The sequence below is a fragment of the Photinus pyralis genome, unplaced genomic scaffold, assembly GCF_008802855.1.
Source record: "Photinus pyralis isolate 1611_PpyrPB1 unplaced genomic scaffold, Ppyr1.3 Ppyr1.4_LG5, whole genome shotgun sequence".
NCBI lineage: Eukaryota > Metazoa > Arthropoda > Insecta > Coleoptera > Lampyridae > Photinus > Photinus pyralis.
In genome coordinates this window covers 42,206,677-42,232,961 of record NW_022170596.1, presented here as the reverse complement: position 1 = coordinate 42,232,961, position 26,285 = coordinate 42,206,677, and the positions used below count along the sequence as shown (strand labels likewise).

At 36.6% G+C, this 26,285-nt stretch overlaps 3 protein-coding genes across 3 annotated transcripts; 1 reads left to right on the top strand and 2 right to left on the bottom strand.

The window, feature by feature from the left end:
- Positions 1–416: 416 nt before the first annotated feature.
- On the top strand, positions 417–25,884 carry LOC116170126 (5'-3' exoribonuclease 1). Its single transcript, XM_031486314.1, has 22 exons — positions 417–630; positions 685–1,125; positions 1,171–1,335; positions 1,391–1,555; positions 9,396–9,674; positions 9,720–9,809; positions 9,856–10,058; positions 12,359–12,551; positions 12,659–12,832; positions 12,878–13,168; positions 13,212–13,381; positions 13,485–13,613; positions 13,665–13,941; positions 14,011–14,158; positions 20,291–20,594; positions 20,652–20,847; positions 21,405–21,708; positions 21,760–22,097; positions 22,150–22,308; positions 24,809–25,093; positions 25,138–25,602; positions 25,649–25,884. Exons 1-22 carry the CDS (start codon positions 556–558, stop codon positions 25,730–25,732), a joined length of 4,935 nt encoding a protein of 1,644 aa, XP_031342174.1. The 5' UTR covers positions 417–555; the 3' UTR covers positions 25,733–25,884.
- Positions 4,956–6,030, bottom strand: LOC116170128. The gene is made up of 2 exons (XM_031486315.1): positions 5,743–6,030; positions 4,956–5,697 (listed from the first exon to the last, which is right to left on the bottom strand). The coding sequence occupies exons 1-2, from the start codon at positions 5,785–5,787 to the stop codon at positions 5,311–5,313; spliced, it is 432 nt and encodes a 143-aa protein (XP_031342175.1). The 5' UTR covers positions 5,788–6,030; the 3' UTR covers positions 4,956–5,310.
- On the bottom strand, positions 6,176–6,877 carry LOC116170129. The gene is made up of 2 exons (XM_031486316.1): positions 6,718–6,877; positions 6,176–6,671 (listed from the first exon to the last, which is right to left on the bottom strand). The coding sequence occupies exons 1-2, from the start codon at positions 6,760–6,762 to the stop codon at positions 6,291–6,293; spliced, it is 426 nt and encodes a 141-aa protein (XP_031342176.1). The 5' UTR covers positions 6,763–6,877; the 3' UTR covers positions 6,176–6,290.
- Positions 25,885–26,285: the final 401 nt, after the last annotated feature.

Sequence of the window (26,285 nt, the reverse complement as noted above, 5' to 3'; positions counted from 1 at the left end):
AAATCGGCGGTTTTAACATAGCCCAGCACCAAATTATGGTTCACCCTTTTATGATCGCTCTGTATAATTTTTCTTATCAAGAGATTTGGCAACATTGTGAACAATTATAATTGTCTAAATCGTCCACGCCGTTCTATACATGTCGCGACTCCGAGGCATTTTTGTGGGCTTTTTAAAAAAAATCTACAAACCTAAAGTGCAATTACTCTGAATTGAGTACCCTTTTTTGGAAAAAAAAGTACTTTTTCATACAAAGAGTAGAGCTCGAGCCATTCGGATCCAAGACGATTGTTTTATTAATGCGGAATTCGCATCAAAAGATTTGAATTTAAAATAATAAAATGGGAAGGTCTACTTTTCGCATGCGCATGGAACGGCGTGGACGATTTAGGCAACCGTGTAATTCTTTGAAGTGTCAAATTTCAGTTTCCAAGTACTGTCAAGAATTCGCAATTGTAAGCAAACTGTTTCAGACGAGAAAAGCTTAGCTTTTCAATTTTTTGTTGCACAACTTGTGTTTGCGTTGTTTGTTTGTGATAGTTTTTCTTTTAAAAAATGGGTGTTCCTAAGTTTTTTAGATATATAAGCGAAAGGTATCCGTGCCTTTCCGAAATAGTAAAAGAATACCAGGTAAATTCCAACAGCTTTTTTCTTTGCAACATTTCATCATATTACTCAAAACAGATTCCAGAATTCGATAATTTATATCTGGACATGAACGGCATTATACATATGTGTTCGCATCCCGATGATGCCGACCCGCACTTTCGTATAAGCGAGGAGAAAATTTTCACCGACATTTTTCATTATATCGAAGTATTATTTAGAATGATTAAACCTCGTAAGTTATTCTTTATGGCTGTCGATGGTGTGGCGCCGAGGGCCAAAATGAACCAACAACGTGGTCGCCGGTTCCGTTCCGCCAAGGAAGCTCAGACTTCCGAAGCAAAGGCGCTTGAACGTGGTGAAGTTTTACCCACCGAAGCGAGGTTCGATTCGAATTGTATCACTCCCGGAACCGTTTTCATGGCTAACTTACATGAACAATTAAAGTATTTCATTGTTAATAAAATATCTACGGACGCATTGTGGAGGAACTGTAAAATTATCCTGTCAGGACATGAGGTTGCATATTTTTAGTGTATATAATTATTTAACTTGGTTTCGTAGACTCCTGGCGAGGGTGAGCACAAGATAATGGATTATATCAGGTATATGCGAGCACAACCCGGATATGATCCAAACACTAGGCATTGCTTATATGGTTTAGATGCCGATTTGATTATGTTAGGTTTGTGTACTCACGAACCGCATTTTTCTTTGCTTAGGGAGGAGGTAAGTGTTTGTTGTAACGGTTGTAAAATTACATTAAATTTTTGCTTGTGTTCAGGTTCGCTTTGGCAAGAAGTCGAATAAGAGGAAAAATATTCCCGAGCAAATTACATTTTATTTGTTACATCTTTCTTTAATGAGAGAATATTTAGAATTGGAGTTTCTTCCATTAAAAAGTAGTTTAAAGTTTGAATATGACATGGAGAAGATCATTGACGATTGGGTATGTATGTTTACGTGTTACGATTGTATTAACACAAACAAAGTACTACCATTGTATTAAAAAAGTTACAATGGTGTCATAGCGGAATATGCGGCGCATAACTGTTTGTGTCCGGCACTGTGTTCATTATTGCATCATTGAAACAAACTGCAATAGGCGATATACTAAATGTAGGGCCACCGAAAAAGAGTACCAGCATAAATTGCCTACTTTGAGTAGGATGAATATATAGAGATGAATATGGTTTTAAATTAAAGAGGGTTGGGAGTTTTTATTTTTACAGTTGGTAGTGATGATTGTGTTGTGTTGATGCCAGTACGATGTGGATCATGCAGCAGATGTGTTTTTGGTTTCAGAGATGAAATCAATATTGTGCATGTTTTTTTATGGTAGTCTTTAGCATTCCTAGTTTCGACGAGCCATAAAGTTTTTAGGACTTCCAACACAAGACAATTGAATACACTTGACATTTTCACCCGATGTTTTTAGCAGACTTGGTGATTTTTGTTTGCTTACACTTCCTGTTTTTTTACTATACCGCCATGATATTATCATGTTGGTATGGTCAATTTAAAAAGACAGGAAGTGTAAGCAAACAAAGGTCAGGTGCATCGATGGTTAGTTTGTCTAAAATTACGTTCCACACACAATTGATTTTTTTATACATTTAATAGTAATAGTATAGCGTTCTGTTACCAAATAAGTATTTCAAAACTTTTAGAGCGCTTTGAGACGATCGCCATCAGGTAGGTATAATTGATCTGTCATAATTTTGAATAGCTTTGTATCGGTTTGTCTTTCCGTTGGTACCATACATGGTATATACAGTGTGTCCCAGATCGCGTGGGATTGCATGGGTAACTTTGTTATTATTAAAGATAGAGAGTTGGTTAAATGGGCAATGTTTTGCAGTTTTGGATGCTTATTTAAAATTTCCTTATGGAAATTCAAAATGTCGCATAGGTTCGACGTAAATTCAAAAAAACTAAAATTGGTCATCGAAAGTATAAGAGATATAAAAAAAAGTTTTATATAAAAGTGACTGTCTTTGATACTCTTAATTTAGAATTGATGTCAAAAAAAACTTCAAGATGGCCACTTTTGAGAGACATTTACCAACTTCCTAAAGTTAAATGGGCGCCATATTGGATTTTTAGATTACTTGATAGATTTTTTAATTCTCTTTTCAACGAGCCATCATAACATAAGATTGAAAATAAGATACCAGTTATATTAACGGTTTTAGTATTTTAATCAAGTAGTCTGTGACGAATAAAAAAAAACAAAAAATCTATTCGAGGCAACAAAACAATGAAAATAATTACACCAGACGTTTAAAATACTGGCCATTATTAGTGAAACACACTTCAAGACAGTAGTTTAGGCAACGTGTTGCCATTGATGATTATTATTGTAGTGGTAGCTACTTCCACTTTACTTTTATTTTTTAATTAAGTACTTACTTTTATAATTTAATGTACCTACTGTACATAATATAATTCGTGAATTGTGACCTGAGCAGCCAGCTTGTTGGTAGGTATAGCATAAACCAACCCTTTCTTCGAAACATACGTTGTCGAGAAAAATCCTTTAAGGAAGTTTATTGGAGAATTTGTAAATCATGGTGAGCAGTTAAAGATCCAACAAAGATTACCGGTCCAATTGCATGACTTCCCATTATGCCACAAAATACATTAATTTAAAAAAATATTACTTGATTTCGGCGTGAAACTACAACATGTAGGTTTTCCTGTGACGAGTATAGTGTTCATTATGTCGATTTGAACACTCCGCAGTTAGAAAAATAAGATTCGCCTATCCATATACTCGGACTGGTAAAACTGTTAGTTTTGATATTCTTGCGGATAAACCACCTACTGACCTACAAAATCTGACCTGAGACAATACATCAATACATTGTGTAAAATAAAGAGGTGTGTTGAAATGTGTTTAACTGGATAATGGCATGACATTTTTTCGAGGGGATAGTTTGTAATTATACCACCAATTGTAGGTATGTAAGTATGGATAATAAGATAGTCATAAGATGTTATAAAAATCAAAATTTTTCTAGGCCTACTTATATAAAATTTTGGAGGGAGTTGTAATGCCCAAACCCCCCTCTCATGAGTGCGCCCCTGATTTTTTTAAACATCTGATGTAATTATTTTCATTGTTTTGTTGGTTCGAATAGATTTTGTTTTGTTTTTTTTTAATTCATCACAGCCTACTTGATTAAAATATAAAAACCGTTGATATAACTGGTATCTTATTTTCAATCTTATGTTATGATGGCTCGTTGAAAAGAGAATTAAAAAATCTATCAAGTAATCTAAAAATCCGATATAGCGCCTATTAAACTTTAGGAAGTTGGTAAATGTTCCTCAAAAGTAGCCATCTTGAATTTTTTTGACATCAATTCTAAATTAAGCGTATCAAAAAGACAGTCACTTTTACATAAAACTTTTTTGTATATCTTATGTACCCTTTCGGTAGGACATAAAACATACGCAAACATTTACAAAAAAATAAAAATTATGTAATCATTGTGAACACCTACGTTGGTTTGCTACTATTCAACATTATGAATTATGTATCTGTTATGTTTTTGTTACGCTTATGTCCATTGTGAACAAGCACTTATACTTTCGATGATATAAGACATTCAAGGAAATGACCAATTTTAGTTTTTTTGAATTTACGTCAAACCTATGCGACATTTTTAGGTCCCAAGAGTTCGTGACAATCGCGTTCTCGCGTTCAAAATTATTATTGATTGTATTTTACATTTCCGGTATATTCCTACTGGTCTCCGACATATATTAAAATTTATACATTCTAAAGGCAGGTTGACACTGGCAGGGAAGCACGTTTGTCTCTTACGTCTTCGTAGACCACGTCAACAATAGAGCCGTGATATTAAAATAGAAACACATTCACATCCACTGCGAGGCTCCACAACGTCAAAAATTGACAATTTTTTTATTACTCTTGACACACTTGTCAATGGCGTTGCTTCTTGCTTCCAAACTTTGGTGTAGTATTGTTTACATAGTTTAGTACTATACCATTGACGATAGGTGGCGCAACAGTAAAATCGTTTTTAAAGGTAGATAGTTTAGCATCGTTTGGACAAACAAAATTAGTAAAGTTTTAATTTTGGATTCCTTATTTTTATGTTCAAAGATTTTCAGGTAACAAGATTAGAATTCATTTCGCAACCTTTTCTTCAAGGTTTACCGTCGTGGGGAAATATTGAGCCAGTCCGTGTGGGGCAGTTTAGTTTAGTTCGGGCATAATGTCTAGTGGGTTAGGTTGGTAGAGCAGCCTTAGCTGAAACTCCGCCCACTCAACAGTAAATAAATAACACATTTTTGAAAAATGTTTACTTATATGGTGAATGGTTATTGAGAAAAATTTTAAAAATAGAACTTTTTATAGGAGCTTTCAGAGCAAACGTTTCTCACAACATATTTTTAGACAACAGGAGTGAAGCAAGGCAATGTACCTCCTTGCTATTACTATATGCCAATGAAGCAACAGGAGTTGAAAGTTTGTCTATAACACAAAATAAAACAAGCGAACCATACCGAATACTACAAGAAATTCTAAAATATTAATTATTACCTACATATATTAAATAGTTACAAAAATGGATCTGGTCAAAGTGACCAAATTTATTGATGTTAATTTGAAGGTCTCCAGTTTCTGGAGATCAGAACTGTGATGTGATTTAACTCCGCAATGTAGCAGTGTTACATAATATGTTTCAGAATCTGATCTACAATGCAATTATTTAATTGGGCCGATACATTTTCAGCTTTCAGGTCTATTGTCTGCTTACAAACTGTTACAAAGTTAGATGCCTCTTGCTGGCTAAGCGTTGCACCGGCTCGAAATAAAGGCATCATTATCATTGGCAGCTGCACTACCTTTTCCCAATTAAAATTCCTGTTTTCGTCCATCATTCCCATACGTGTATGCCAACAGATTGCATATTCGTTCAGGACCGGGTCGTCCAGCTTGACCTTGTACTGTTTATCGAAGAATGTCGCCAATTTGTTTATATCAATCTTTAGAGCGTTCATACATTCGTGATCTTCTGGCGTTATCACTTCGGTGAGAGTTTCCGCGTGCGCTATCTGATTGCCTTGTTTATGATTTAAGAGCTTTGTGTTTATATTTACCTGAACGCGTACAGCTGCCAGTAGAATAAAAGGAACTTGCCACATTATGATTTATAACTGAACCTATTTTTCAAGTTAGATTGCTACCCAATTTCTTATCATTGTTTATTTCAAAATGATATATCAATTGATTATTAATATCTCCTTCGTTCAGTGAGTTTTGATACTCAGTTATTCATGTATAAAATCATTTAGTGCACACGCCATATTTTGGGACACCAAAATGGCCTGCTTGCTATTCATTGAGTGTGTGAGAACACAATATTAGAATCTTGTAGCTATTCTTAGTGGTAGTTGCATACAAAAATAGGCAAAGGGAAATGAAGGACTATACCTGTATAACCCTGGACGATAAAAAATATGTAATTAAGATACTTGGTGGTGATTGTCACTGATAGTCTAGAAGAAACATAGCAGAAAGAATACAAACACAAAATTACAAATTCTATATTATGAAACTTAATCCTAACGCTATTCTTATCAATACCAGAAGGTCAAGTATTGCGCATCTCTGAATAAAATAAAAAGTAAAATAAACACACACTACATTATAATTTGCTCAATTGATCACCAATACAATTATTTAGGGTGGTTGCAATATTTTGAGAGGCTAAAACATCTTCTCTGCACTTTTGCAATACATTGGCCGCTACTTCTTCTTTGTTAGCCATATCTTGCTTCCCATATAGGGGCATAATCATGATCGGTAGTTGTACTAAGTTGTCCCAATTTAAATTGTTATTATCGTCCATCATTTTCATACGTTTTAACCAGCAAACCCCTTCCGCTAGTAATACTTGATCGTCAGGCTTGAGTTTAAAATCATCGTCGAAATGTGCTAGAAGTTGGTTTACATCAATGTTTAAATCTTCCATGCATTGATAGTCTTCTTTAGTTAAAAGGTCCAGAATAGATGCTCCAAACGCGATCTGAAATGATTTTGTAAGCGTTGCTTTATTGTGCTTGGACACTTACAGTAAAATATACTGCTGTAAAAGCTACACCCTTAATAACCTGCATTCTTAAGTACGCCTAGAGCTACACTAACGTAAAGTAACACAGGCTTCTTACGCGTTATATTTTTATCAAAGTCAAGGGCATAACGAAAGTTATCACATTTGCCGATTCGATAACAAATCACAACTTGGAATTATTAGTTTTATTGATCATTCGGTTTGTCTTTTGTACTTCACACTACAAGAACACGGAAATAAAGTTAACTCAGCCATCCGAATGACTATACCAGAGTTCGCAAATAGTCTCTATTTTAGACATTGGTCTCTTTTTTCAATGCTGGTCTCTAAAAGTCTCTATTTTTCATATTTGGTCTCTAAAGTCTCTAAATTTTGCATGTTAAAAAAGTATAATTCATAATTGATAAACCGCAGAAATTTTACATTTTTAGCGTATTTTTTAAGAATTAAAAAAAATGCGTTTTGTCCGTCCGGACCCACTTCTGCCATTTCGAACTACTTCTAGGAGAATGGTAGGTAATCCTGGAATTCTTTGCCGTAGGTAGCCTATACTTTGAAGGTGTGCCAGACGGCCACCAAATTTCGCTGTCTAAAAGGCCCCCCCCCCTCCACGAATTATTTCCTGAGATGCTGTTTTTGAAAGTAAAACGTGCATAACTTTTACATACGACAACCAATTGATCTCAACGAAAGGAACCGTTTTCTACCAACTACTGCCCTTCTTTCTGTCCTCTTATCAAAGTACGGTGAGGAGGGGAAGGGGGGGGGTGGAACTAGTTTTATCCTTCATGGATGAAAGGTCTCAACGAAAGGAAAATTAATTTTTACCAGCCATAGCCCTCCTCCTCGACCTCTTATCGCGATCGGGTATATTCCCTTATACCTTGAGAACGGATTGTCGGAAGAGGGTACCCACAAAGGGCCATTGGGACGTCTGCAAGAAATATATCCATTGGTGATGTCAAAAAAAAAGCTATTTGGGTTAAAAAAAATGCGTTTTATCCTCACAAGAGTTGTGCACAATTTATACTTGTTTAGATACAGGGTGATTCCTATAGTACCTGCCACCGTTTGGGAGCGTATAGGGGGTGCCTAGGGGAGTATTTTGATATAGGACACTTGGGGTCGGAAATCTAAAACAAGGGCGCCAGAACCAAATTTATCTTCTGGAATTTCACGCCTGTATGTAGGCAACCCAACCGACCGACGTTTCGCGCGGAGCGATGCAGAGCGAGTTAGCGCGAGGAAGCGACATGGGAGGGAAAACGACAGTCAAAAGCAATAACGTTTACAAGTGTTCAACGTGGCCACCGTTGTTCTCAATGCACTTCCTACATCTAGCCAACTATTATTATACTATTGCCATAGTGTTTATTCACTTGATACGCGTCGTTGCAGACGGGATTTCGTGGGTTTAAACAAAATTCTGATCAAGTGTCAGCCCCACATCGCCGCCTGAGATCGCACCGTGTGCACCGCCGGCCGGTTGGGTTGCCTACCTACAGGCGCGAAATTCCAGAAGGTAAATTTGGCTCTGGCACCCTTATTTTTAGATTTCCGACCCCAAGTGTCCTATATCAAAATACTCCCCTACGCACCACCTACACGCTCCCAAACGGTGGCAGGTACTATAGGAATCACCCTGTATATTGCCGTTTATGTATCTCATCTATTACAAAATAAATATTTTTTGCTTAATTTTGTATGGAAATTGGTTCTCGAAGGTCTCTAAATGGTCTCTATTTTTAAATATGTAATTAGAGACCAAGTCTATTTTTTTGCTAAAATCAGTTGCGAACCCTGCTATACAGATCCTGCGTAAATTTTAAATTGAAAAATGTTTTGAAGATTGTGAAAGTTCGGAAATGTAAGTCGAAATAAATTACATTGGAAGAGTAAACTTTGGAAATGGTAGTTTACCGAATAAAACCAGAAATATTCTGTAAGAGAAGAACTTACCAAGCGACAAATTAATGTATCACAAAATTAATTGTGTGTAATGATGTGAATGCATAACATATAATTATAACAATATTAACAAAATATGTACATATAGCCTTCGGGAGATCAGGTCAGAGGACAATGGGTCAGGTAAACAGGTATCAAGATTCTTTGAAAGGGTGACTCATCTTTGGTGCAATAATTCTTCTGTTAAGAGCAAGATGGAAAATTACATGGCCTTGTAGGGTAAATTCAATATTACAACAAAATATGTGGAAATTTTGAATGGCAGCTCATATAACACACATAGATTCTAAACCGAAGACTTTTAATTAGCAGAATCTCGCCCCCGAGATAGACAACTCGTCCATCGTTCGGGGTTTCGAGCCTTCAGTTGATTGTTGATATCAGTTTCGGTATTGAGTGTCGTAACTCATTTGGTTACAGTTTTTGCCACTCCCGTGACCGTCTCTTACAAACGACAAGTCTGTACACATACCCACATCAAACAATTCGTTCATTTCATTTATAAAAGGTAGTTGATACGAATCTCTGAGTAATATTTGACATATTATTTTCTTTATCTAACTTGACGAAAAAAAACCCCCTGTATTTCCATAAAAGAATTTGTTAAATTGGTGTACTCTTTCTCCGCTGTTAAAATAAGGCGTTTGAATAATGTTAGTATTTTCGCTTATGGAAATACCTACTTAATGGTAAAATCATTTTTAATTCTAGGTGCTAATGGGTTTTTTGGTGGGAAATGACTTCATACCACATCTCCCGAACATGCACATCGACGGCGGCGCCTTACCAGTTTTGTATAGGGCGTACATGAAGGTCCTACCGCAGCTAGGCGGTTACATTAACGAAGCCGGTACTCTAAACCTATCTAGGTTTGAAATTTTTATTAAAGAGTTAGGCAATATCGACATTAAGAATTTTTCTGACAAATACGCTGATCTCAAGTGGTTCGAAGCAAAAAGGCTGGAGGGCAAGAAAATAGTTGAGGAAAACGTAAGAGTGTAATTAGGTGTTGTTCGTTAATAATCTTGTTTGCAGGGACATGTGGAAAATGGTAAGAAAGGAGAATCAGATTATTTGCTTGATTTAGAATCTGCGAAAAAAGATATCATCAAATGTATGCAAAGGGTATGTCTCACGTATGACTGGCGATAGTGTTAACGTTTCCTTTCAGCTGAAATGTGAACCCCAAAGCCCCCAAGATGTGGAAGAGGAATCTGATTTAATTAATAGCGAATTGGATCACAATGAATTTGATGTACTAATTAGTGAATCAGAATCGCAGAGTGAAGAAGATGACGAACTTTTTCAAGCAGAATTTATTCAACATAAGACTGATTATTATATGAATAAGTTAGAATATGAAAATGTAAATGAGTAAGTATCATGAGTGTACTTCTGTATGCAATTTGATATTGAAGTTCTGGCCTTCAATGTTTTCAGGGAAGACAGAGCGTCGGGAAATATAAAACTGGAATAGCTACACTACAATATTTTCTGATATTATGAAGCTTATTCTTTTTTGGCCAGTGGTTTTTTTCTTGCACATTTATTCTTCTGATGTCTGTATACAGGAAATGTCGGGTGCGTTGCGCGCATGTGCAGAACTAACTTTCTTATTGATGGTGCAATCTTTATGAAATTTAGTAAAAGCATACTATGTCAAACATTTGGGGGGGGGGGGGATTTATATGCGAATATCTTGAAAACGGAGTGTCGTAAAATGTGGTATTTTATATATAAGCTCTGCATGCTTCTTTTTTTTTTCAACTGGTGAGGAGACGAAATTAAGCAGGGAGAAATAATCTACATTATGGTAAATGATATTTCGCCCCACGTAATTACCCTCCCCACAAGGCCACAAGTCCATATATACGTGTGTAGGTCCACAGATTAAAGGCTTGTTTTACCTTTACCGGTGCCTTTACTTGCTTTTCTGAGAATTTAGATTTTACCCGTCATTGCCTTCCGTTAACCGTTGCCAGCGTGACTTTTGTTAACCCGCATCCTCTGTATTTTGTGTGCGTGCTCACCAGGAATTGGGACAGTAATATGCCTTCGAGGTGAGTGGGTGGTTGCACTACCCTCAATAAAACGGCAACTCTTTTGAAACTTTATTTAAAGGTAGAAACGTTGTAGCACCTCATCCTATCCATTTTCTCTGGTAACTACAGTTCCACGTTGTATTTACGTAACGAATGGGTTACAATAACAACCAACTACCTTAGTTACATCTACCATTATACCTACACCTTGGCGCCCGAGCAGGGATCAAGGGTTCCTGTGCTGGCCCACAGCCTCAGGGTGACTACAGTATAAATCATTCGGAAATCAAAGTAAATTGTAACTTAATAAATAAATACAAAATGAAATTAGTATCTAAATGTAAAACTGATCCGGACTACGGTTTCGCATAGGATTCATTGATTTTGTTTAATAAATTTGTTTCATTTGTACATGTTCTATGTGGTGTTTAAACAAGCCCCGATTATGACCTAGATTAAGAGTTCTCATGCTACATTTTTCTGTTGGTATCCAGGGTTATGTAGGTGTTATTGAGATTTCTGGTAATAACAGATGCTCTATGTCCCTTGAAAAAATTATTATCATTTCGTATAAAAGATTTTGAGAGTACCTGTGTTTCATTGAGCTACAGTCCTGGATGTGGACAAAGCATAGCCGTCGGTAGGATCAAAACTTCCAATGCGAATCACTCGACAATGGAGTGTTGAAAGAGGGTACTTACAAAGGTAAAATAATATAATCAACTAAGTGCATCTATCAGTAGGGTGAAATCTTCAAATGCGAATATCTCGAAAATAAGAGTGTCATATGGCAAAAGTCCTGAAATTGATTCCAGGTCCACAGATGGAGGTATAGCATGGACTAATAGATGGATAACGAGCACCTAAGTACTACCACTTTGTAACTGCACCAAATTAGATAATTCCTTTTTTGTTGTTTGCTATTATCAGGACAATGTTTGTAAAAAAGATAATTTTCAAAAATTGTATGGAAAGACAAAAATCAATTTTACTCTTTTCCGTCATTTTAAATCGTAATGTAACGAACAGATGGCGCCAAAACGAGATCTACTACGGCTCTAGAAGAATCCATATCGTCGACTTCGGGGGAGAGGCGAAAAAATAGGCCGTCAAACGTACCAATTTACGCATTCCCGCGAAGGTCTTTTGATGTAGTAAGACACTTTTCGAAATTCCCACGGGAACGGCAACAAACAGGATGTTATGTTTGAGGCAAAAACAGACTTTTGACAGTTCGAACGTATGTTTCTTTGAAGGCGTTAAGGTATACTTCGACAGACACTCGCCCGAAGTTCCCACGGGAACGGGGTATGGGAAAAAAACGGGATTTCTCAAAGGCGGTACGAAGTTCGCTGATGTTGCTAGTCTTTTTATAAATAAATTGTTGACCTTGTTTTAAATTTCGAACTCTTCATTGCTTACAGTTTTTGATGCGAGGAATAAACTAAAAAAAGAGATCTTTTTACCTCCTTTTTATTTCCTAACTCTGCTAGTCTCTGAAGTTCTGCCTTGCTTAGTGTAGCGAATGGATACTCGACTACTGCACTGGGGGCAAATTTGAACTATTTTTTTGTCTTATTGTTAGACAGTCTGTATAGAATGTTGATTGTTAGTGTACTGAAATGTTTACAGGGAAGTATTGAAGTCTCAAACGAAAGAATATATACGGGCAATTCAATGGAATCTCCATTATTATTACAATGGAGTCTGTTCATGGTCGTGGTATTATCCTCACCATTATGCGCCCTACATTTCGGACATAAAGGATTTTGCAGACCTAAAATTCGAATTTGAACTTGGCAAGCCGTTCCAACCATATGAACAGGTAATCTTGTGCCTTATTCTTACAAATTTCGATAACTTCCGATTCATCCTGTATATGGGTTAGCGACAGGTTTGCTGCTATATATTAATTTTATTTCTTTTGTTTAGTTATTAGCTGTATTGCCAGCGGCTAGTAGAGTCCTTCTCCCGCTACCTTACCAAAAACTAATGACTGAAGATGATTCCCTAATTAAAATGTACTATCCCGAAGAGTTTAAGACGGACTTAAACGGAAAACGAATGGAGTGGGAGGCCGTTGTCCTCATACCTTTCATAGAAGAGGTAAAATACGTTCCAAACCGCATTATTTATAACCTCTTCAAACAGGAGCTGCTATTGCAAGCAATGGAATCGTGTAATTTAGAATTGACAGGAGAGGAGGTCGAACGAAATACGCACGGCCCGATGTTAGTCTATCGATATACCCCTGAAAACATGCAACAATACAATGCGCCGAAGTATTTCCCAACCATAACTGCTTCGCACGCCAAGTGCGAGACCGTTAACATTAGTGATATACGAGTTCCAATAGAGAATCTAGTCAAGGGAGCGTATCCCGGCGCAAAGTTCGATGTATATTATCCCGGATTTCCGACGTTGAAACATTTAGAATATACCGTAAGGACCTTCATAGATGAACGTTAATTAATAGCATCTTTAGGCATCACTCAAAAAAGCAAAGGTACGCGTATTCGAACAGCCGAGTAGGTACGAAAGTATGATTTTGCAAATAACGCAACCTGACGATGAACTACCGCAACCTGACGCTTTTGCGAAAGATTTACTGGGGACAAGTGTACATGTCGGATGGCCTCATTTAGTGGAGGCTCTGTAAGTCTATGGTAATCAGAAACTTGTGCTATGCCATTGTACAAGTCTTTAGGTTGCCTAAGGGTTAACCCTTTGATCTTATTCACCATGTAGCTGTTTCCAGGGCGGTGGGTATTTCCACAAATGACTTTAAATATCACAGCACTGGTCAGATCGGTCAGTACAATGTCGTCGATAACAAATCTCCTGTAACCGGATCGTGGAAATCGGAAAGGAACGCCATAGTGGAACAGTAAGTTGCACTTTGTACATCGTGAAGGTAAATACAATTGATTCAATTTAGTTACCAAAATCGGCTCGGTATCAATGTCGGCAAAACAGAAATGTTGGTACACGTTAAACTGTTGACTGGCAGGAAATACATATTCAAGAACAATAAGTGTATCGCGTTAGAAAAACAATGGACCAATGTAGCTAGCGCTTATCCGTTACAAACTGTTGTCCACAACATTAGAGTTTACGAGGAAAAGTTCGCGTCCTACAACAATATCGAAGATCTTTTTCCTGTCGGTTCACAGTGTTTTATGCTGGGTCATCCCTGTTACGGTGCTCTTGGTGAGGTTGGTATTAAGCGCTACTGTACTGGTTCTTTTATTTGAAATGTAACGGGAACCATTCTCACGTTGTAGGTTATAGACAGCACTGAGACTCTGAAAAATGGTAGAATAAAACTTTGTATGAAAAAGCAGGAGGAGCCGGACCTTTCACCAGTAAGGCATTTAGACCATAACATAGCTGTACGATTCATGAACATTCACATGGCGTCGACAAAATTAGGTAGGAAAACAAACAATTTTAATCACCCTGTTAACGATTTTCTGACAATTGATGAAACATCAGACAGGGCCACTAGTTTTACTGAACAATGCCATTGTCTTGAGTTGAATTTGAACCCACTGACAAACAGGATACTTATCTGGTGCCCTTACTTAGTGACATGTTAATAAGTTAAAAGTCTGGTGACATTTGATAAAACACAAGAGAGCACAGCATTGAACTGTCTACTAAATGCAACTGGAAGGGGGACCAGACCAGTACAGACGACAAATGCATAGTATTGACCCCGTGAAACAGGAAGAGGTGGTGCTATAACTATTTCAGTCGCTCTTATTGCGCACAGTTTGTTTATTACCACGTGTGGTAGAGAATCCGTGATTTTATTGTTCACCAGCGTTTTTCTGGTAAGCTCACAAAATGTGAATATGCAACATTGTGTGGCATATCACTGCTTAACCGGACTATGTTCTTAAGTTCTGGTAACACTGTGAGGTATCTCAAGATGCGCAAAACTGTCTAAATGAAACTACATAACAATTATTCCACAAACTAACGGAATAAGAAAATCATGGAAAATAAATATTGTTGTGTAAACTACGTTATGAGGGCGTTTTATTGAGCTTAAGTGCGTATAATAATAATAATAATGGGTTACCCTCTCTGTGTGAATTTCAATTATTTTTAAGCGTAAATGTGGTCGTTAATTTGAAATTGAACACAATTTCGATCATGGTATTTGAATTTGAAGTTAATGTGATTTTGTTTGTTTGTTTGTTTATTTTGTTAAAATAATAGAATAGTATTTTGATTTTATTTTATTGTTCATTTAGAAAGGACTTGTTACGGTTATCTCATTTAAATCCGGTCGTTGCGATAAGAAATGTTATCGCTGCGTAAACTAATGAGTTTCAAGATAAGAAAACGTAGGTGTTCTGTATTCAAACATGACGTAGTAATTTGTTCAGGCCGCATTTATTGGTACCTGTTACGGAAAACTTCGCTAAGAGAATGGTATGATATCAGTAGAGCAGTGTAAGGCATTTGGCATATTTCATAGAAAATTGCCAAACCTCTAGTTTACACTATATTAACAGTAAAATTTAAATCGTCATAGCTACTGCATTCAAAAAGAACGAACTAAATATGAATGAATGTATAGGAGTAGTGGCGGTCTTGGACTGATTAGCACAGGGCCTATCCATCGGTTTATATGGATAACGTTCAACAAATTAGAGACAAGCTGAAATTTGGCAAGGTACTTTGTTATAAGGGTCTAATCGCCCTCTGAAACCCCAGCGTCGAGGCGTTGAGCATTGAGTTTTTTGCAAATTTATTTGTAAAAAGGTAGCTTTTAATCTCACTTCGTCCGGCTGGCTGGCTGGGAGGAAATGCGGGTCCGTAGAAGAACGCTTGTGGAAAGAGGAGGAGTTGTACAATTGTACATGTACCTACTGGGGCCATGTAATGAACAACTTTAGGGACGGGGCTTCAAGATCTGCTGAGTATAAAACTTTATTTAAACGAAATATTTAAAATTGTGTAACAAAGAAGAAAACAATAATTAATTATAACAAAAAAATTTCGTCGAACTGTTTTTCAGTTGGGAGAGTGCCCAGGATTTTTTTGTCCGTTTTTTATGCTCTTTCCATTGATGCATAGTAAAGATATGGTTTCGATTTGAAAATTTCAAGTTTTTGACCAAGAACCGATTGTCAACTTTGAACGATTATTCGTATTATTTTCGAATAACATTTGAAAATCAGACCAATAACGTGGATTTTTAGCTGTCCATTCATAAAAAAAAACATTTTGCTAAGTTGTCAGACAACAGTGATATGGCTGAAATTACTGAACCTCTGAAAAAGTGAAAAAATGTCAAACTTCTAAACTGTGTCAGTTAGACATAGCATCATATTGACAAAGTCATACTGATTTTTTTATGAGGAATTCAAAAATGGCATCAGAAAAGATAGTGCCATTTGCAATAATAATGGTTTTTATTGATTAGGAAAAATTGGTTCCTACACCATAACATAGAGTAAATAATATAAAGAGGTTCCATGCTGTATAAATTTGTGGCAGTGAGAGACTATCCCTGAACATAGATGGCGAAAAGCAAATGCCGACGCTCCCTCTGAATTGAAGAATAGTATACTAAATTATTACTAACACTGCTTGTTAATGTTGTTATCTCAGCTCGCTGTGCATTAATAAGTGGAGAATGGAGTGGGCGACACGCGACCCTGAAATGTATACTTTTATAGGTATATCAGCAACATTTTGCTACTCACATAACATAATGAATTGCTGCTTATTCTGCCATTAACGAAAGATGGTCTTTACCTTGACCTACCACAATTTGTCATTTAATAATAAACTTTTGCATACCGTTTGATGATGCCCATTATAGAACATTATCTTAGCTATATTTGCATCGCAAGACGGCATAGCATTTTAAATGACATCACTGATTTACCTAACAATTATTTTATGAAAACTCAAATTCGTATATTGTGTACAATAGGCAAAAAAATGTCATATTTATTGTGTGCATGTTTTTGAACATGAGAAATACATGCATGTATGGGGTGCTAGGATTTGGCCCATTTTTAATAAGTTTATTACACATGATATATAGTATTAAGTATAGCCCATACACTGCCTTTTTTTGAGGCCCAAAAAAAAATTGTCTCAGATCGACCCGGAAAAAAAGTTTTCTTATAGAATGTGGCCTGTAGAATTGATTGGGCTGCTAGTTCAAAAGTTACAGCCCTTTGAATTTTCTTTGGAAATTGGTTTCTAGTCTATAACCTTTGATTGAGAAGTCTGATCGAAAATGTACGAATTGTTTTGGATTCTACGCCCCAAAATTAATAAGAAAAAGTGTTTTCCCGAGAAATTTTGGTGCAGTCGATTTTTGGCAAAAAAGGAAGGTTATATACAGGGTCATTCTTGACGAGCGTCAGTTAGAAAGATATGGAAAACCTTTGAAAATTAAGCTGAACTGATAAGTCCTTTAAGGGTTTTGGCACATGATGAATTGAACTAAAATATTTTCAAAAGGGCGCCACTTCCGGAAATACCGGAAGTAGCCATCAACTTTGTTATTTTAAATAGGGACCCTCTATTTTTTCTACATTTTCGGATTCTACGTCGAATTTGGAGTACAACGATATCCCATAGTTGACTCTTTGCTCCAAGGGCTTCGCCGATATTCAAGTTTTTGTGTCAAAAATTGAATTTGCAGGGGTAACTTTAAAAATTTATTATTCGAAAACTGTGAGAGATATTGCAAAACAGTTTTCAATGCTTTATTAAGGAAAGATCAAATTTTCTTATGGTATGCGTAACCGTCTAAAAAAGTGAGACTACGTCACTTTTTCAAAGCTCTCAACTTTTAAACTTTTAAATATCCGTAACTCCATTTTTTCAAATGGCACCCCCCATTTTGTTCTTCACCCTTGTTTTCCTTTTTCCCAGACGTTTAATTTGATGCAAAATGTCAAAAGCTGCTTCAAACGGTTTCCGAGATATTCCATGTTTTAGTTACTTCTTGTGGAAAGTTGATAAAAAAATTAAATCGCTTGATGTTATTCTTTTGTTTTTATTATGATAATGTTTTTTTGCCCCAAAAAAAAAATATTGTATATAATATACATCTTTATATACAATGGTAGTATGGATGGAATTGATCTTTTCTCTCACAAATACACTATACTTACAGTACATTAGTGAATTGCGCAAAAGGACCTTGTTTGCGTAAATTCCACACAAAATTGCTAAAGCAGTGTTAAAACGGTCTACGTGTACCGCTAATCCAACAAAAACGTTAGAAATTATACGCATAATCAGTTATATTTTCTCGCTGTACCTATTTAATTTTCATTGCTAACTAAATTCAAATAAAGTTTGTAATTGGGTAAAGGCAATGGTAAAGGTAAGGCGTTAAAATAATAAAATAAATAGGTCTATGGCCTGAAAGACTTCTTGCATAGGAAGCATAATATCACATTCCGGTGATTAAATATAATGCTGACAGTATCATGGTCTGTGTCTGGTGCAAAGTAATGACGTAATTCAAATCTCAACTTTGTTGTTAGTATATTTAAATAGGTAATACAGGTTACATGCTGCTATATGGTAATACAGCGATACAACAGCTTTGATGAACAGTCACAAGATAGCAACACTTCCTTACAAGATTTTCTACTGCAACAATGGCCCGTATGAATAAAAGTAAGCAAATGCTTATACTTGCAAAATTCAAAGTAAATACTCCTAACTGCCGCTTCATACTGGTCTGTTTAGCATGGTTTAGCAGCGCTGCACTGCGTCCTGTCCTTCTGCTTAGAAGCGCTGCTAAGTCGCCCAGTGCGAAGGAGCACTTACGAGTATTTACTTTGAATTTTGCAAGTATAAGCATTTGCTTACTTTTATTCATACGGGCCCATATCCTATCCCATGACAGCTCTTTATATTATTTACTCTATGACCATAATCAATAGGTTCAGGCTCAGATAAACCATTAGGTTATCTGTTCAATAAGAAAGTTCCGGTATCGTTCTGATACAACCGCAAAAGCGGCCTTCTTGAAAATATGTTTAAATGATTCATTTTGATCCATTATTCAAAAAAGGTAATGGGTCCCGAATTAAAATTCCAGACTGTTGCTGAGATACTTCTAATGGTCCACTTAAAAACACCACCCTGTAGAAACATGTAAAAAAAGTAACTTTTAAAAACATTCAGTTGCTCCCCCCCCCCCCCGCCCCTTTTTGAAAATGTGTCATGCCTTAACCGTGATGGCGTTAGTTTTAATTCAAGTGGCGCAATTGAGCGCATATCCCGATGTATCAGATGGCATAGATACCAGCGACAAAATACGAAGTGGGAGGGGGGCTACCTATACTTGGCCCCTCCCAAATGTGTTGTTTTTGGATTGCTAAAAAAACGATAATGGTGCAAGAGTTATTATCGGTGGCGCGTGTGAACGTATTACTTTATAATAAAACGACATCAAATCTGAAAGTGGGGGGGGGGGGAGGTTAACGCTCCTCACTGCAAGTAGGTTTCAAAAAAGGTAGATTTTACGCCATTTAGGGGGTGGTTTTGGGGTGACGGGCTCAACGCATCGGCGCTGGGGTTTCAGACGATATTTAATACCTTAAAACAAAGTACCTAGCCAAATTTCAGCTTGTCTCTAATTTGTTGAACGTATCCTGTATGGTCCCTGTGCTAGATGGACGGAGAAAGGGGCCATAATAGCGCCCTCCAACATGTCACATGAATTGGAAAATGCCCTAAAAAATGCGGTTTAACTAAAAAATATATCTAGTAACAAATAATGACGCAGAAACATGGTTGGTGAAATGAAAGGATAGGTACTATAACATCGTCCATATCACTATGATTCGTTTATTCACAAATTGGAGATCAAACTTACATGGTTTTGATCTTTTTCTCAAAACGCATAGTGAGACCTACACAAATACCTCTTCACTTGGAGCAAAACCTATATTGACTCATGGTTGATGAAAATTTTAATAATTCGGATATATTTTTGAGTAATACCTTGTAATTGAGGTTCATTGGAAGAACAAAAATATTTTGAACTGCGCCTCAAGATTATCTTTTCCTGTGTTTTGCTTGTTATATCTATTCTGTGTGTCTTCTATATCTTGCGAGGCAGGAAAAGACAATAAAGACCTTTATTATTATTATTAATGTGACAGTAATTCAGGAACAAATGATTATAGGTAATTCCTCACATGGTTTACATGCATTTCTCTTGACTGATTCTACTAAACAATACCATTGTCAGGTTTTGACAGAAAATTTAAGCAGTTAACAAAACCCTGTTCTTAGTAACATTTTAGGTACGTTTAGGCTCGGTTGTATAATGTCAGTTTAAACTTCAGTTTATAGTTGAATTGTGGGTTAAAGGATTTGATTGGCTAATATTTCAAAAGGTAGCCAATTGTATTTCTGAAATCTGTTAAACCAACCTGAAGTTTAACCTGATATTGTACAACCGGGCCTTAATGATTTGAGACAACTTGCCATCTTTGTTTCTCATGTCTTTTTATGAATATCGTTAATTTTGTCAGAAACTGTACATGATTTTCATTTCAGCTATATCGAAGAATTTATTCGGACGAATCACGGGAACTATCTTTTTAATACCGCAAAAATCTCCCGATCTTGACTTATACGACGTTCCTCGGACTAACATCGGTCTTAACCTAAAATTTAATAAAAGGAACGAAGAGATTCCGGGATATACGCGCAAGGACGGTAACGTGTGGTATTATTCTGAGAAGGCCGTTGAACTTGTCGGCGAATATATGGCGCGATTTCCTAAGGTTTTCGAATATTTGAACTTTCACGCCGGAAAGGACGTTTACGAGGAACACAAAATGTTCCCGACTGGAGATGTGTAAATATTTAAATTTTTCGTTAGCAATTTGCGAATTTTATTACATGTCTATTTTAGGAAGGAACAAATACGTGAAATTACCACTTGGATCAAACAGCAACCGTATTATTCTATTGAAAGACAAGTGACCGGTAGTTCTATTATTGATCCAGAAGCAGTAAAATTGCTAGAGAAGGTTGTGGACCAGTTTGCTGTGACAAACACTAACTCGAAACAAATTGTAATGCAAGTGAAACCGCATTTATTGTATAAGGTTTGTATTTTAGAGCTTTTTCGGTGGTGGCATAGAAAATTAATTCAATTTAGAAAATCATACTGAGCAGTTTTAACTACTAACAGAATGTTAACTGCCATTTATTCTCTGGGAAGGGAAAGCGTCTCCCAAAAATTGAGTTAAAGAACTGGATTTTGTTTAGATGAGTCAAAAATTGTGAGCCTTACGAGACTAGTATCAGCTATTATACAGGGTGTTACATTGTAGTTGTGGCAAAAAAATCGGGTGATTCATTTATTAAATATTGGCACATTTCAAATTATCTTGGAATCTAGTTGGCGCATTAAAGTCGGATTGAAAAACTGAACATACACAGGAAATTTCGTGAAATTTTAATCAGTTTCATTGTTCGGTCAAGAATTGCAGTCAGAATTTTGTTGAATTTAAAATACTAATTGCGGATTGGGCATTTTCTAAAAAAATTTTATCAAAAACTGTGTAGAAAAATAAATATAGGTATATAACATGAGTTTGCAGTATTTTACCAATAACCTGAATGATTATCCCGCATCTTGATTACAATGTGGTTTTTTTAGCATTCATTACAAGTGGGATATTTGGCACCCGACCCTGCAACAACGTATGAACTGTATGATCGAGTCATAAATGTTAGAGAGGGCTTCACAGTTCCGATGGGATATAAAGGAACAATTACTGCCATACATAAGCCAAATGGAAATGACGCATCTGAGGGGACTTTTGACGTAGTATTTGATAAGCCATTCGCTGGCGGCCTGTCAATAAATGGTTCCTCAAATCGAGCATATCAAATGACTAAACCATCTATTATCAACATCTCTTACGGCTTACGAGTGTTTGAGGAAAAATCTGGAAAACCAGGTAAATATTTTTGTTGATTTTGTTAGTCAATTTATTCTATTGTGATTGTAGGGCAATTGCAGAACATGCAGAACCAACATACCCGAAATGATGTTCACAATAACATGAATTTTAAACCAAATCAATTTAACCAGCCGCCTGCTTTCGGACAATGGTTTCCGAATAACAATAATTACTATCCTCACCCACCCGCACATGCGCCAATAACACCTTTCAATCCCAACCCTAATTTCAGTGCGCCTCCAAATTTCCCTCCCACATACAATCCGACCTATAATCAAACGGGGCACTCGTTTGTTCCCTACAAAACTCATTTTGCTCTTAGTCCTGGTCCTCCACAATACTTCCCGCCAGGTCCAATGCCAGCGCCCGAACCGAAACTGAACGAAGTAACTGAGTCTGTTTGTTTGCACACTTTAATTTCATTTGTGACTATTTCAGAGAAGAGATAATTATCCAGTTCATAAGGCGAACATGTCACCTGATAAAAATAAAGTGATGTTGCGACCAGAATTTTGGCAACCGCCACCTCGCAACACGCCACAAAGTTCAGCAAGGAATGAGAAAAAATTAGTACTTACTCCAGATGATGTTTTTGCTGTAAGTTTAACCGCATTCTGTTACACATTGAGTATGTACACCAAAAACCATAACACAATTTGCGGCAAACATCAGAAATAAAAACAAGGCCTTGTCGCTCACTGATCTCGAAAAAGAGTCCCACGGGAAAATTAACGTTTGTACAAACCTATTTATTTCGATGAGACCTTTCATTAGAAAACCGTTAAGGGTAGAGCATGTGTTCGTCCTACCCCCTCCCCCATTTTCTAAAGTTTAACTTGGCACCACTAACGGCATGCGTATGCAAAATCTGAGACCAATTGGTTGTCGTATGTAAAAGTTACGCACGTTTTACTTTCAAAAACAGCATCTCGGGAAATAATTCGTGGGGGGGGCCCCCCTTTTAGACAGCGAAATTTGATGGCCGTTTGGCACACCTTCAAGGTATAGGCTATCTACTGCAAAAATTCCAGGACTCTAGGCCAATTCCCCTAGAAGTAGTTCGAAACGGCAGAAGTGGATTTTTTATTCTTAAAAAACGCGCTAAAAATCGGGTTTATTTCCGCATTTTCTGTTTATAATTTTGTCCTATTTTGGTTTGCATTTTTTAAAGGTAAGAGACTTGTGGCTGTCACGACCCTGTACCACTTTTTTGTGAAACTTTTAAAACCACAAACAGAATGTAGGTGCGTTTGTTTCTGATACTGGGTGAAAACGAAAAGTTTGACATGTTTGACATATTGTAGTTATGTAAGCTGGATAAAGGTAAGAATTACCCAGATATTTTTACATAGAATCCAGTGGCGTAGTAAAAAAACCGTTTTCTGAGATTAGACTCATAGTTGGTATTTTTTAAATGCAACACCCTGTATATCTTAACGTTAGTTTTTTTTGCATTGCATTTAAAATTATGGCAATTTAGTTATAGACGTGGCTTTGACGATTGTAGTTGCAACTAAGTTGGCAATTACAATTGCAGTTACAGTCTCAATTTTAATAACAATTGCATTTAAAATTAGGTACACTGAAAAAATCCGTTGTAATTGCAATTAGATTAGTTAGAATAGCATTTGCAATTACATTTACAATTATTACATTCTATTGCATTTACAATTACAACAAAAATTACAGCTGTAAGTATAATTTGGACAATAGTAGTTGTAGTTACAGTGACAATTACAATTACAGTTATATATTTAATGACTTTTGCAGTTGCAGAGGTTGTGTAGTTCTGATTACATTTGCAATTGTAGTGACTGTTGCATTTACAATTACAACAATAACAGTTGCAGTTCCAATAAGGTGTTTCGAAGAATTGCGCGTTATTTCGACGTAAGTGGGGACGTTTGGCGCGTTACTTCGTAGCTTGCGTTATCAAATCTAATTGTGATCGGCTGTGTTTTTAAAAATCCTGTAGTTTATTTTATAGTGAAAGTGGTGTTCCCTTAAATACTGGAATCAGCGTAAAAATAATGCTGATACTAGCTGTTAGTTCCCGCGACGGTTAAGCAATCTTAATAAAAGTGTAAGTTATCGTCAAGTGAAGTAATAAAAGTTGGTGGAAAGTTTTCAAATCGGTGTGTCTGTAGTTCGAATGTGAGTAAACAAAGCAATGCTCAGTGAAAGTTAAAAGTGATATTTCCTGGAAGTGTCGGCGAGTGTTTTTGTGTCTTTTATAAGTGCGCAAGAACATCGCAAACCTTTCATAATCAAATTATTTTATTTATCGACCGTCTGCGTGCGGGGTATTATGTCCAAACAAGCTTTTCTTTCTTGTAAGAATTTTGTTTTAATTGTTTCATGTGTTTCAGAATAAATTGTCAATTAATTGTTTGTTTGTGCGACCTGCATAGAGTTTTCATGTCAGAGTTTATTCCTATTGGTGCCTAAGATTTGTGTCAGGTGTTGATCAAAATGTGTGTAATAAATTCTTTCAAATTTTCTAAAGTTGATCAAGTCACTGAGTCAGTATTGGGATTTTTAGTTATAGCAGATGGCCGGAGTGTATCAGGAGAGATTATAAAAATTCAGTTTCAGTTTTGTTTTGTTTTGAGCTAGCTGGACAGGTGTTTTGTGTGTGGCGTAGTGAACGAACTCCATTGCACACAGCAATATACAGGGTGTTTTAAAAATACCAACTGTGGGTCAAAATCGTACTGATATGTAAACATCTCGAAAAGTCTCATCCTTTATCTCAGAATCAAACCTGCCTACATTGATTCTGTTTGTGGTCTTAAAAGTGGCACAGGATTGCAAAATTTCAAGTCGTCTCTTATATTTAAAAACAACTGACACACACTGCAGCCAAAGGACCAAACGGTATGGAGTATCGTGTAAGGCTCTTCTGTACAAAAGATACGCAACAAACAATGAAATCTAATAAAAAAATGTACTTATAGGAAATGGGAAAGCATCATTATATTTTTGTCACAATCACAACATCTTATCCATGTTTGTTTCAAACCCTAAACAAGCCTGTTATTGTACTGTACAGAGGAGTCTTAAGTTATATTGAAGCAAAACAATAAATGTTTTCCAGCATGCAAGAGCCACCCAGCAAAATATTGCTAAACAATCCGTGGGCGAAAGTGTGCCTACCGCAGACACAACTCCAAATCTGTTATACAACACCGCAAAAGTCTCAAAAGAATTTCAAATTCGTGGTTTGGGTTGCCCCAATTACCAGTACTTCGCACTAAAGGACGGTAATTTCGTGGCAAGCCTTACAATGGCAAACGGAGATGTGCTGGTCGGAAAACCTGCCAAATCCAAAGATCAAGCAGCTGAGAACACGGCTGTTGAAGCTTTAACAACTTTATATAAGGTAACTAATATACTCCAGTACTGCTATAATGGTTGATTGAGTAGGATGAGAAAGTCAATTCTTCATTGCCCCAAATGGTGCCACCTAAGCCTCCAATGAGGTGGCAGAATCCTCCTTATAATAATCAAGGAAGTCCTCAGAAACAATGGGCGAAACCCCAAGAGAGACAACACACAGAAAACTGGAGGACCGAGAGACATGATAATTCGAAAAATTATGTACCGGCGGATACGTGGAGACAGCCTGGCAACCAACAACAGACACAGTCACGAACACGAGTTAATGCGGATGCCATCCATAGGTACCTTCACAACGATGCAGAAATGCAAAGCAAAACACATAATACAATGCCAGGCAATGCTCCATTTATACCTTTGCAAGCAGTTCGTCAACAAAGAAGTAGGACCACCTCAAGTACAACTGAAACAGTTTTGAAGGAAAATACAAACGCTAATTTTCCACCACAAAAGCAAGAAGTAAATGTTCCTACGGCCCAGTTAGTGACAGATGTAAGTAGTTTCTCAGTGGAACTTTGCATAACAACTTTCCTTTCAGTTGTCACCCACTGTGGAGACAGTGAAACCGAAACGCGAAAGAAAGATGAGAATTGCCGCAAACTTTCAAATGGCATCTGAGTGAAGTGATTAACCATTTTTTTATGTTCTATTTGTAATTCGTCAATTAAGTCTCATAATTAATATTTTCGTTTTTATTTTACCACATGTAATATAAAAGTTTATTTTGATAAAAATGTCAAAGTTTAAATACTAAAATTACATTATGAAAACATTCTTACATTTGACTTAATTGGATCATCTAGTTGCACTAACTTTACTGATTTAATTGGTAGGTAGATAAGGGTGGAGATTTCTTTATGGTAATATGCTGGTGGAGGCAAATGTCATATGTTGCGAGTGGTTTCATTATGGATATACAGGGTGTTTACGGTCTTCTCTGTATTCTTTTAAGGGGCGGCAGTACAGCTCAAAAGGAGTCGACAAACCCCAAAACACATTTTCCACTTAAATTATTTTTTACTATGGTGTTTTGGGGTTTGTCGACTCCTTTTGAGCTGTACTGCCGCCCCTTAAAAGGATACAGAGAAGATCGTTAACACCCTGTATTTGTGACAACACCTTTTCCTGTGGAAACGGTTGGGAGGGAGGATCTAATTGTTGCTTACCTAATAGAA